The sequence below is a fragment of the Cervus canadensis genome, chromosome 18 (assembly GCF_019320065.1).
Source record: "Cervus canadensis isolate Bull #8, Minnesota chromosome 18, ASM1932006v1, whole genome shotgun sequence".
Taxonomy (NCBI): domain Eukaryota; kingdom Metazoa; phylum Chordata; class Mammalia; order Artiodactyla; family Cervidae; genus Cervus; species Cervus canadensis.
In genome coordinates, this window is record NC_057403.1 from 16,667,240 (window position 1) to 16,679,774 (window position 12,535).

At 53.0% G+C, this 12,535-nt stretch overlaps 1 protein-coding gene across 1 annotated transcript; it reads right to left on the reverse strand.

The window, feature by feature from the left end:
- Positions 1–1,699: 1,699 nt before the first annotated feature.
- ZNF428 (zinc finger protein 428) lies at positions 1,700–10,880 on the reverse strand. Its single transcript, XM_043436946.1, has 3 exons — positions 10,725–10,880; positions 7,562–7,785; positions 1,700–2,365 (listed from the first exon to the last, which is right to left on the reverse strand). Exons 2-3 carry the CDS (start codon positions 7,635–7,637, stop codon positions 1,863–1,865), a joined length of 579 nt encoding a protein of 192 aa, XP_043292881.1. The 5' UTR covers positions 7,638–7,785; positions 10,725–10,880; the 3' UTR covers positions 1,700–1,862.
- Positions 10,881–12,535: the final 1,655 nt, after the last annotated feature.

The window sequence follows — 12,535 nt, forward strand, 5'->3', positions numbered from 1 at the left end:
ACTTTTATAACCACCACAAGGGCAGAAATTTTTACTGTGTTTACCACTCTGTTCCCCGCTCCCCAAATAGCACCTGTATCACCTACGCGCTCAGTAAATCAGTGCTGAATGAATGGGAATAAATAACGGTCCCTACCACATAAAGGATCCGATGCAATCGTCCCTATAGAGCGCTTAGCCCAGGGTCTGGTCCGTCATGAGCCATTATGGTAATTCAGGTTCTATTCTGGAGGGTTCTTAGTTGCCAAGCTTCTGTGAGTTAACACATGTAAAGCGCCTTAGAACAGAGCTTGGCACACAGTAAATGGTAGCTATTATTATAATTAAGCTTCTATTTTCAAAGAAGCTTCGGTGCCAAGCTTCTGGGAATTCGTATTTCCCGCCTCAGAGCCAGAGCTGGTGTTTCCACACAGCCGTCAGGAGCTGACCCTCTACTCCCAACTCTGACCTCATCCCTCCAGTCACTCTGGCCTCCTTGATGCCCCACCCCCTCACCTAGATGGCTCCTCCCACCCGGGGCCAGGCTCCCTCCCTCCCCTTCTCTGATCTCTGTTCACCTCAGGGAGGTGACACCACTGTTTAAAACTGCGTCCTCTTCCAGAACTGTTCTCTTCTCTTCTCTGGTTTCCTCCACAGCGCTTAGCACCATCAAGCATGTTACGCCTTTCTCGTCAATTTCTTGTTTACTACCTGTCCCCACCAGGGGCCCCTTCTCACTTCCAGGTAAGCTCCACGAACACAAGGATTTTATCTTATTCACTGGTGTGTTCCCAATGCTTAGCACACAGCCAAGGATTGAAAAGATATTTGTTAAATGAATTAATGGCTCACAGTCCCTACCTTGCAGAGTTATTCTAAGGGCCTGATGATCTCATGCAGATAAAATGCAGCACTCTGTTAAGTGCTGGGAAAACGGCAGCTGTAATTATAATTAAGGTTCTATTTTTGTGTGTTCCTAGATGCACAACTTTTCTGAGTCAATACACTGAATACATAAAGCTCTTGGACTGGCGTTTGGCACTCAGGAAGCGCTCAGGAAGCAGAGCTATGATTATAATTAAAGTCCTCTTTGTGAAGGTCTTGGATGAAGTGGCAGAGCACGCTCGCTGTCTTCCACAAACGTTTTCTGCTTTCTGGGCACTTGGCTAAACCGCCTTTCCCACACTCCCTTGCAGCGAGCTGTGGTCATGTGATTAATCTCCCAGCCATAGAACGTAAGAGGCAGCGGTATGTGCCCGTTCTAGGCTGGGGCTTCTAAGCAAGCATGTGTACCTCTCCTCTTCCACCCACAGAGCCCCAGCCAGGGACATCCAGCCTTGACCATGTGAATGACAAAAGGATGGCCCGGGTCTCCCTAAATCACCATATGGAGATTACCTGCCAACCTGAAACACCCCCACCTTGGACTATCATGTGAGTGAGAAACAAAATCCTTGTGTGTCTGAGCCTGCACGTCATAGGGTCTGTGATAAAATACGTGGAAACCACACTGAACTATGCACTTAGTAAACATTAATTATCGTGGGAACAGTGATCCTAAGGTTTCCCCAAGAAGGAGCCTGGGGATGGTGAAGTAAATGTCCAGGCGCATGCCTCACATACTTGAGCTTACACACACACACACAGACGCATGCCCCACACACTTAAGCTTACATACATGCATATATACACACAAACACACCCCAAAGGCACACTGGACTGACACACAGAATTTGGCTTTTATTCTGGCCTTCACATGTCTACTGCTAAGACGACACAGATTAGAGGTACCCCATCCCCTTGACCACCCCAGTGTCCCCACTTCCTCCCACCCCACCCGCCCCACCCCACCCCTCTACCAGGCGCCCCGGGTGGGGCTCTGCCTACACCTCCCCGCGGGCATGCAGCATGAAGTGCCCGTGCAGCTCCCCGAGGCTGTCAAAGGAATCTTCACACTCTGTGCAGTGGTAGGTGCCCTCCTCCTCCTCCTCTTCCTCCTCCTCATCCCTCCCGGTGGGTCGGCCCTCCCCAGCCCGAGGCGCCCCCCCCTCTTCCTCCCCGAGGGCCCGGCTTTCAGGGGCTGGTGCTTCTTGGGGGGCTACCGCAGGGCAGCAGAGCCGGCAAGGTGGGGTGCCCGGCGGGGCCTCCCCGAGGGGTGAGCGGCCACAGAGCTGGCAGGGCTGGGCTGGGGGGCCAGGAGGCTGGGCCGCACGGGGGGCCCGCCGGGACGGGCCCCCACGGCCCCCACCCAGGCGCTGCTTCACCTTGTAGCCGGGGTCATATTCGGGATCGTCAGTGGTCTCCTCCTCCTCCTCTTCCTCCTCGTCTTCCTCCTCGGAGTCTGGCTCTGAGAGAGTGTATTCCGAGTCAGAGGAATGCTCAGGGCCTGCGGCGGCGGTGGGGAAGGAGACAGTGCGTCACCGGACAGCGGGCTGCGCCTGGCTGTCCCCTCGCGGAGACCCAGGCAGACTCGCTGCAGTATTGGGCCCAACCCTGCTCTCCTCACCAATGAACCCTCATCGCACAAAACAGTCCGGCACACCAGAGGTGCTAGGAATCTGTGCATCAAGCAAATGCACATCTTTTAAGAACTGCATCTTAGGGGGTTAAAAAGAACAAAGTAGGAGAAGTAGGAGTAATAAAAACAACAGTGATAGTGTCCACTGCTATTTTAAGAACTTTGGGGGTTTTTTTGGCCATGCCATGCAGCATGCCGGATCTTAGTTCGTCAACCAGGGATCGAACCTATGCCCCCTGCAATGGAAGCACTGAGTCTTAACCACTATACTACCAGGGTATTCCCAAGAACCTTATTTTTTGTAAATACTAACTCAACTCATCTTTACAACAACCCTGAGGGAGTTACTATTATTATCCCTAAGTGACAAATGGGGAAACTGAGGCATGGAGGTGCGGTGACTCACCGGCCTCCAGTCACACAGCTAAAAGGGAGAGCTAAATGTGGGTGATGGCCTAGCATGGCTCATTTTAGGGAGGCAAACACTCAAGCAGCTATTTCAGCAAATTAAAACACATACATATACATACTTTGAAATACATGGTTTTATATTAATATATATGCATCAGGGCATGCTCAGTCACTTAAGTTGTGTCTGTCTCTGCGACCCCGTGGCCTGTAGCCCGCCAGGCTCCTCTGTCCATGGGGCTCTCTAGGCAAGAAAACTGGAGAAGATTGCCATGCCCTCTCCAGGGGATCTTACTGACCCAGGGATAGAATCACATCTCCTGCATTGTAGGCAGATTCCTTACCACTGAGCCTCTGGGAAGCCCAAGAATACTGGAGTAGGCAGCCTATCCCTTTTCCAGGGGATCTTCCATACCCAGGGATCGAACCCACATCTCCTGCACTGCAGGCAGATTTTTTACTGCTGAGCCACCAGGAAGCCCTTTAAAATATATATATATAAGCCCTTGATATACACATACATATATATATGTATCTATGTATACAAAAGACATCTAGTAAAGTGAGTTAAAATATTTGTAAAAATAGGTGTATTACTGTGATTTCATGGGTATGAAGGACATACCTAGGACAAATTTTACGTTTAAGTAAAGTAAGAAGTGTAAAGTGGATATACAGGGGAGGGCGACACCAACAGCTGTTATGGGGGGTGTGGACCCCAGCCCCAGAGGGAGCCCCTACTGTGGTAGCGATGGCAGTGTGGGAAATACCGGCTGCTTTAGGAGTGGTGGCCTGAGCCTGCCGAGGACATCTCCTAAGACTGCGACAGCTCAGCCCTGCATCCATGGCCCTCCGCCTTAGTTTCCCCCAGCAGCGTACGGGGGCCCCGTTACAACTGGGCCAGCCACATTCCTCACATCCCTCAACACCCAGGCCAGACCCCAGCTCAGGGCCTTCGCCTCCCTTTCTGCAGATGAACTAAGGCTTGATCCCTCCCTTCTGTCACATCTCTGCTCAGGTGGCAGCTCGGTGAACACCTGGTCAGTGAGTCTGACTGGCACTCCCTCCCGAGCACTCCCTACACCCCTCACTCAGCTTTATCTGTCTCCTCAATTTACTGCATGCAACTCCTGCTATGTGTTTACTGCCTGTCCCTGAGAGCAGGGGCTTTGTCTCATACATGGCTGTGCCCCTAGCATCTAGAACACTTTCCTTGTGCCTGGCATTCAATTTGACAGCCTTTTCTGTGGCTTTCCCATGTGCTGGGAATGTCTCCTGTTAGCCTTTAGGACCTTCCTCTCTGATGAGGGCACCCCAGATCTCCTGATCCCAGGCAGCCAGTCACTTCTGCCCTCTGGCTATCCCAGTCCTGAACCCTCAGGGAGGTGCCCATCCGAAGTTCTTCCCCACTGATCAGCGGACAGGCCTGGGCTGACTCACTGCTGGGTCCCCAGCATCACCCAGCTTGGCAGCCCAGGTTATGAATGTCTATCCCTCCCTGCGGCTCCCTCCGTCTCTTACTTGTTCCTGCCTCTGTCCTGCTGCCTCTCTGTCACGTAAAGAGCCTTGGCATGGGCTGGTCCCTCGGCCTGGAACGCTGTTCCCACTCTGTCTGCCTGGCGACCTCCTGCTCATCCTCAGGGCCCGGCACAGGCTCCGTCCTCCTTGAAGTCACCACCCTGATGACTTCAGGTGGGGTCTGCCCTCCTCCCTCCACCCTGGCCCCACCTCCCCATCACCGTCCTAAAGGCTGCAGCCGTCTGGGCCCCAGAATGTCTCCCCCATCAGGCTAGGAAGCCCTTGGGGCAGGGCTGACTCATCTGGGGTCCTCAATAGGACGCGTGGGTGGGATGAACAAGGGCCGCCCTGCTCTCTCCTCCAGGCCTTTGCCTCTGCTCCCCTCCCACCTGGGAAGACCCTTTCCTTCTTGGCTAGCAAACTCCTGCTCCTCTTTAAGGCCCCAGCTCCACCGTGAGGGCCTCCCGGACTGCCCAGGTGGTCAGTGCCTCTCTCGTCTGGGCTCCCTTTGCTCCCAACATACCCTGACCTCCTGGCCTTGGCAGTGACCATCTGGGTGTGGAGACTGGAAACTCCTGGAAGGCAGGACCTGGGTCTCATCCCTCTCTGCATCCTCTCCTTATCCTGAGCATAAGGCAGCCTGAGGAGGCATATGCTGGAGAGCTGGGAAGCACACTTCCAGCTTTGGGCTGGGGCCCCACTGGGGCCCCACCCCTCTTTCTCCTCCCACCTCTGACTTCACACCACCCCTCCAGGGTCTTCACTGCCCACTGTGACTTCACGAAGTTGGCTTGAGCAAGGCAATCAGGTAGTAACCTGTGGCTACCAGGCCTTTTGTGTCCACCGTGACTTCCAGGCCCACGAGCCCTTTCACGGCCACCATGCCTTCTCCACCTACGAGAGCCCCAAAGCCCAGCACGTCTCCGGCACCCACTGGACCCCCGATGCCCGCAGCGTCTCCCAAGCCTCCCACCTCCTTGAAGACCCCCAAATCGGCAGTGCCCAACAGCCCCTCGGCATCCACCAAACCATCCACAGCCCCCAACTCGGTCACAAGCCCAAGCAGTTCCAAATCTCCCAAATGGGCGAAGACCAAGACAGCCCCTTCTAACCAGCCCAGCCACAAGTCACGAGTCCACAGCCAGGCACGCACGCCCAGCAAAGCCAGCACCGACACCCGGGCCAGCACCGACACCAGGGTCAGCAAGGCCAGCAAGGCCAGTGGGGTAAGACGCCCCCAGCACCAAGGCACCCGCAGCCGGGGCAGAACTCCTGGCAGAAAGGGAAGCCGCAGCTCCAAGCGGTCAGCCAACAGGGCCAGCACGCCAAGCAGGATACGAACTCACGGTGCCAGACCAGGCATGCCCAGCAAGGTGAGAACTCCTACTGCCCAGCAAAAACAGGGTCAGGGGAAGAGTTACAGCCGGCCTAGAACCAACAACCAGGAAAGGAGTGAGAGCCAGCCTAGAAGTGTGAGCCAAAAGAAGAGCTACAGCCCCCCAGGAACCTCTGATATGGGAAAGAGTTCCAGCCCGGCTGCAACCCCCAGCAGGGCAAAGAGTTACAGCCCCACTCGAACTCCCTTCCAGGAGACAGGTTACAGCCAGTCTCCCTCATCGTCGAGGAGGGTGAAGAGTTACAGTCAGATGATTACCCCCAGCAGGGAATGGAGTTACAGCCCGACTGAAGTGTTCAGCAGGGTCGAGAGTCACAACCAGGGCAGTATGCCCAGCCGGCCCCAAAGTCACAGCAGGTCTAGCAGCCCCAGCCAGCCCCAAAGTCACAGCAGGTCTAGAACGCCCAGAAGGGCAAGAAGTCACAGCCGGGAGAGGGCCCACAGCAGGGTGAGAAGTCACAGCTGGAAAAGAAACCACAGCAGGGCAAGAAGTCGGACCCGCAAGGGAACTCCCAGTCAGACGGGAAGACAGAGTCCGTCAAGAATCCGCAGCAAGGGGAAAAATTATACCCAATCTAGAACCCCCAGAAAGGAGAGAAGTCACAGCCAGTCTAGAAGCCACAGCAAGGAGAGAGGTTACAGGCGATCTAGAACCCACAGCAAGGAGAGAGGTGACATATGGTCTAGAACCCCCAGCAAGGAGAGAGACCACAGCCGATCTAGGACCCCCAGTGAGGAGAGAGACCACAGTCGATCCAGAACCCCCAGCAAGGAGAGAGAGTACAGCCAAACTAGAACCCTCAGCAAGGGAAGATATTACAGCCGATCTAGAACCCCCAGAAGAGAGAGAGATCACAGACGATCTCAAACCTCCAGCAAGGGGAGAGATCACAGCCAACCTAGAACCTCCAGCAAGGAGAGAGATCACAGCCAAACTAGAACCCCCAGCAAGGAGAGAGATCACAGCCAATCTACAATCCTCAGCAAGGAAAGAGATCACAGTCAAACCAGAAACTCCAGAAAAGAGAGAGATCACAGTCGATCTCGAACCTCCAGCAAGGGGAGAGATCACAGCCAAACCAGAACCTCCAGAAAAGAGAGAGATTACAGCCGATCTCGAACCTCCAGCAAGGGGAGAGATCACAGCCAACCTAGAACCCCCAGCAAGGAGAGAGATCACAGCCGATCTACAACCCTCAGCAAGGAAAGAGATCACAGTCAAACCAGAACCTCCAGAAAAGAGAGAGATTACAGCCGATCTCGAACCTCCAGCAAGGGGAGAGATCACAGCCAAACTAGAACCTCCAGCAAGGAGAGAGATCACAGCCAAACTAGAACTCCCAGCAAGGAGAGAAATCACAGCCGATCTACAACCCTCAGCAAGGAGAGAGATCACAGCCAAACCAGGACCTCCAGAAAAGAGAGAGATCACAGCCGATCTCGAACCTCCAGCAAGGGGAGAGATCATGGCCGATCTAGAACTCCTGGAAAGAAGAGAGACCACAGCCGAACCAGCACGTCCAACCAAGAAAGTGACCCCAACAAGGAGAGCAATTCCAGTCAATCTACAACCCCCAGCAATCTCAGCAGGAAGGGATCCCCTAGCAGAGCACAGAGTCCTAATGAGAACAGAACACCTAGCGAGACAATGAACCACTCGTGGTCAGGATTTCTTAGCAGAGCCCCAGGCCCAAACCAGGATGATACACAAGCCGACACTACCGCCTCTAAGCCCATCTCACCTGGAGAAAGGTCCTCATCGTCTTCTTCCAAGCTGGCGTAGCCCCCAGTCTCAGCTGGCTCACGGGTCTCTGTCATGGCCGGGGGAGGGGACAGGAGACAGGAGCAGAGCAGAAGCTGGGCAGTGTCCCTCGCTGGCCAGCTTTCCACAGCCACACCTCGGCCACAGGTCCTCTAATGCGGATGTCGGCTCGTAGAGAGGGATACTGGACCGGGAAGGAGAGACCTGTGGCGACAATAAATTTTTACATAGCATCTGCCTCCCCAGGGCTCCGAGTGCTCAGTGTGGGTAAGGCAAAGATGATCCCAGCTCTGTCCTAGGCTGTCTACAGGGCCGTGACTGCAGGCTCTGTCCCTCTTGTAGGCTTTACGTTCCCCATCTGGTTCTCATTCAATGGGTATTCAATGAAAGGGTAATATTCCAAATTATTTAAAAAGGAGTACTAACACAAGCACCAATCAGGACTGAGAGTGGAACACGGGCCTCTTGCCAGGCATTAATCCTTTACTTGCTGGGCTCTGGGTAAGCCTGGAGTTGGAAGAAGACTCCAAATTGGCAAGCAGGGGTAGGGATTACTTGGTATACTGGTAATACACCAACCAGTCTAGAAGTCATTCTGTATTTAAACAACTAGTATGGCTGCGCTGAATTTGTGACTGTCAGCCCTAATTCTTTATCAGTTTACACCTTGGCAAGAGGATGTCTAGGTCTGAATCCTAAATCTGCCACATTCTAATTGTGCAGCTTCAAGCAAAGGGCCTACTTTCTCTAGTCTATTTCCTCCTAGGTACAAAAAAAATCTTCCAGAGCTTAATTTATGTACTTGTAACCATACTGAGACAGATTACTATCTCCTTTGTACAGATGAGGAAACTGAAGCACAAAGAGGATTAACAAGTAGCCCAAGGTCAAATCATGGGTGGGTGAACTAGGATTTAAAGCCATGTCATCCTACCTCTCAAAAAATGATCCTTGAGCTGAAGAGATTTTTTGAAAATTCAGTAGATTCATTGTATCAAATGCTGATAGGTGGCAGGTACTCCATTAATGGTGGCTATTACTATCTCCACCCCCAACCCTCTATAAACTCCAGTCATTTCAGACTCTCACCTCTCCCTGTGAACACCAAGATTTTTCACAACTGTGTCCTTAGTCACTCAGTTGTGTCCAGCTCTTTGTGACCCATGGACTGTAGTATGCCAGGCTCCTCTGTCCATGGGGATTCTCCAGGCAAGAATACTGGAGTGGGTTGCCATGTCCTCCTCCAGGGGATCTTCCCAACCCAGGGATCGAACTCAGGTCTCCCGCATTGTAGGCGGATTCTTTACCAGCTGAGCTACCAGGGAAGCCCCTACTTCACAACTGTGGGGCTTAGTAATCCTGCAGTTGCTGTCTAGAATGGGCTCCTTCCCGACTCTCTGCCTGGAGAACTCTTAATCTCTCTCTGAACCCACCTCAAATACAAGAACCTCTATACTTCTCCCCAGCCAAACACCACCTCAGCCTCTTTGAAGACACCTTCTGACTCTTCTACTTTCTCTCCCTCTTCATCAATACTACACACATACACACGGCACTTCTTTTGTCTCTCACTGTGCTTCTTGACAGCAGAGTGCCAGGCTGAGCAAATTATGAAGGGGCTGGCAGCCTCAGCTGCACCTCTTACATGCCAAGGCCTGTGCTGGGTATTGGGTAATATGGTGGAAAATACATGATCCCTTCAAAGCCTAAAGGGTCATGTTTAATGCTGGGGACTAAGGAGAAAAAGATTAAGATTGACGCCTGGAGGAGGCTGGGGAATGGTAAAGCTGGCATCAGTGGCAGGTGAGCTTTCTAAAGACACCTGGATTGGGCTTTAAGGACAGAAAGAATTCATAAATGGCAGAGAAGAGTTCTTTTTTTTTTTTTTAAAAGAAGAGTTCTTATAATACTCTATTGCCTATAGTGTTAGGCGCTCAGTCGTGTCCTACTCTTCACTACCCCATGGACTGTAGCCCACTACGCTCCTCTGTCCATGGAATTCTCCGGGCAAGAATACTGGATTGCCATTTCCTTCTCCAGGGGATCTCCCCAACCCAGGAATTGAACCTGGATCTCCTGCATTGCAGGCGGATGATTTTTTTTTTTTTTTCCCCATCTGAGCCACCAGAGACGCCCACTGCCTATAAGGGCCCCATTTAATTTGGGAATTCTACTTCATGCCAGGGTAGGTTGCCAGATTTAGTAAATGAAAATATACAACACCCAGTTAAATTTCATAACATAAACAGATGGTCTTTTAGAAATGTACATCTCAAATACTGCATGGAACATAGGTATATTAATCAATTCTTTCTTGTTTATCTGAAATTCAAATCTAACTGGGTGGTCTATATTTTAACTGGGAACCATACACCAGGGACAATCAGCTTCCTATGGGATTACCAAGAGACATTGCTCAGCAGTCCTGCCTACCCTTCCCCAAGCCCACAGCACACTAAGCCCCTTCCAGAGTATTCCAGATGTCAGATGGAAACATTCCTCGGTGCTCAAGTCCCATTCCTACAATGACAATGGGGGGCCAGACTGACTTCCACAATCTTAGAAGGGAATAAATGAGACTCCCTCACTACCATAACACAGTGCTGGAGACCCCACAATGTCCAACTCCCAAGACGCCAAGCGCGAACATAATGGGCACCTGTTCCCACAATGCCAGGGAGAGGAAACAAGAGCAAAACCTTAGGACTATAAGGACCAGTCCCCACAGAGCCCTGCTACTGCAATTTCTCCCAGGATGCCTTGGGCCTGTAACGACCACCTTCCAAGGCGTTCTCCGTCAAAGCACTCCAAGCTCCCAGGACGCTCAGAGGAAGGTGTGTGACAAAAGAGACGGTTCCCCGCAAGAAGCTAGGATAATCCCAGAATGCTCCAGACCCATTAACGACTAGTAGCCAAACTCCCACAATGCTTTAGGGCACGGCGTCCGGTTTTCCCAGGATGCCCCCAGAGCGGCACAGAGCAGCGTGGGGGTAGAAAAGGGAGCCTGGGTCTCGCCCTCGAATCATCACGGCCCAAGACCGCTGCCGACTCCTCGGTGACGGGAGCCGTCACTCCCATCATGCAGCGCTGCCGTAGTGCCCGCTTCCCAGCATGCCCCGCGCACCTCCATCCCGGACACTCACCGGCGCTGGCGGCCCCAGTTCTGGCTCGGCGGCAGCGGCTGCACGCCCAGGCTCTGCGCCTGCGCTGCGAGTGGGGTAGGAGGGAGTGCGAGGGGCGTGAAGAGCCTAGGGCGCTTGCGCGACGAGATAGACCATTCCTGTCGCAGAGTGGGAAAGGGGGCTCTCTGGGTCGGGCCATCGATGAGGCTCACGCAGGGGGTTCCGGGCTTTGCCCCTCGCTGTCCGGGTTTACTTGGTACAGTCTGCAGCCGGACCAAACTAGAAAAACGGCAAGGCTCGCGCGTGCATGAGCGCTCGCATGAACGCGCCTACGGATAATAGGATGCTGCGAGAGTGGGGTGGGGGTGCCGGCTCGGCCCGGATCCAGGACCTGAGGCCTGCTCATTTGCATAATCTTAGTGTGGGACAGTGGGAGGCTAGGGCGACAATGGGAGGCCTAGGGCGCTGGAGGGGTTGGTTTGCATATTCCCCTGAGGGGCCATACTCCGGAGCGCAGAGATTAGCATATGCGGGGTGTGATGGGGTGGGCATGGGGCGGGGCGGGGAGGGGGAGGGAAACTGACTCTAGCGCGTGCGCAGAGGGACTGCGGACTAGCGCGAAGCGGGCATCCTCGGTGTAATTGGGATCAGTTTGCATTCGGTGTCTGGGCACAAGGGACGAGACCCTTACCAACCCTCACAACCCTCCCTTCCCACAAGCAGGATAAACATTTATTGTTCTCTTGTGCTAGAGGGCACTATGGTTTCCGCAGCGAGCGTACCCAGCATCTATGCTGACGGCCTCCCAATCAAAGGAAGGAGATTCACATATAATCAGGATCACAACTGAGGGCTTAGACTTGGGATGAGGTAGAGCAGAGGAAGCTGTGGGAGTCACCGGAGGCCCACACCCCAGGGAGTCTTTGGCACAGGGAAGAGCAAGGACAAAGGCCTAGAGGCAAATTAAAAAAAAAAAACAAAAAACGCGGAATGGTTTGAGGAAGTGAAAGCAGTTTAGTATGCCTGGAACACAGTCACGGAAGGGAAGTTCCTCCAGGTGAAGTTAAGAGCTCAGACTTTACGTTGAGAGTATAGGAAGCTATTGCAGCATTCTTAAGTCTTCCTCAGAATGACTCACTTTCCAATTGAAAACTCTCCAATGAGATCCCATTACACTTGGAAAGAAAATCAAAGGCTTTATCAGGTCCCTGGGGCTTCCCTGGCGGCTCAGAAGTTAAGAAATCTGCATGCAATGAGGAGACTTAGGTTCGATCCCAAGGTCAGGAAGATCCCCTGGAGAAGGGAATGAAAACCCACTCCAGTATTCGTGCCTAGAGAATTCCATGGACAGAGGAGCCTGGTAGGCTTCAGTCCATAGCATTGCAAAGAGTCGGACCGGACTGAGCCACAAACACTTTCACTTCCCTGGTAGCTCAGCTGGTAAAGAATCCATCTACAATGAAGGAGACCCCGGTTTGATTCTTGGGTTGGGAAGATCCCCTGGAGAAGGGATACGCAACCCACTCTGGTATTCTTGGGCTTCCCTGGTAGCTCATCTGGTAAAGAATCTGCCTGCAATGTGGGAGACCTGGGTTTGATCCCTGGGTTGGGAAGAACCCCTGGAGTAGAAATGGCTGGAGAATTCCATGGAGTGGGGTCTCAAAGAGTCTGACAGGACTGAGCAACTTTCACTTCTCAGGGGCTATACACCTTGTCTAACCCCACTCATCTCTGACTTCACCCCCATCCCCTCCTCTATCCACTGGGGTCCTGTCTACCTGAGCCTTACCACCTTAGGCACTTGCCGTTGCTGTTCCCTTTGCCTGAAAATG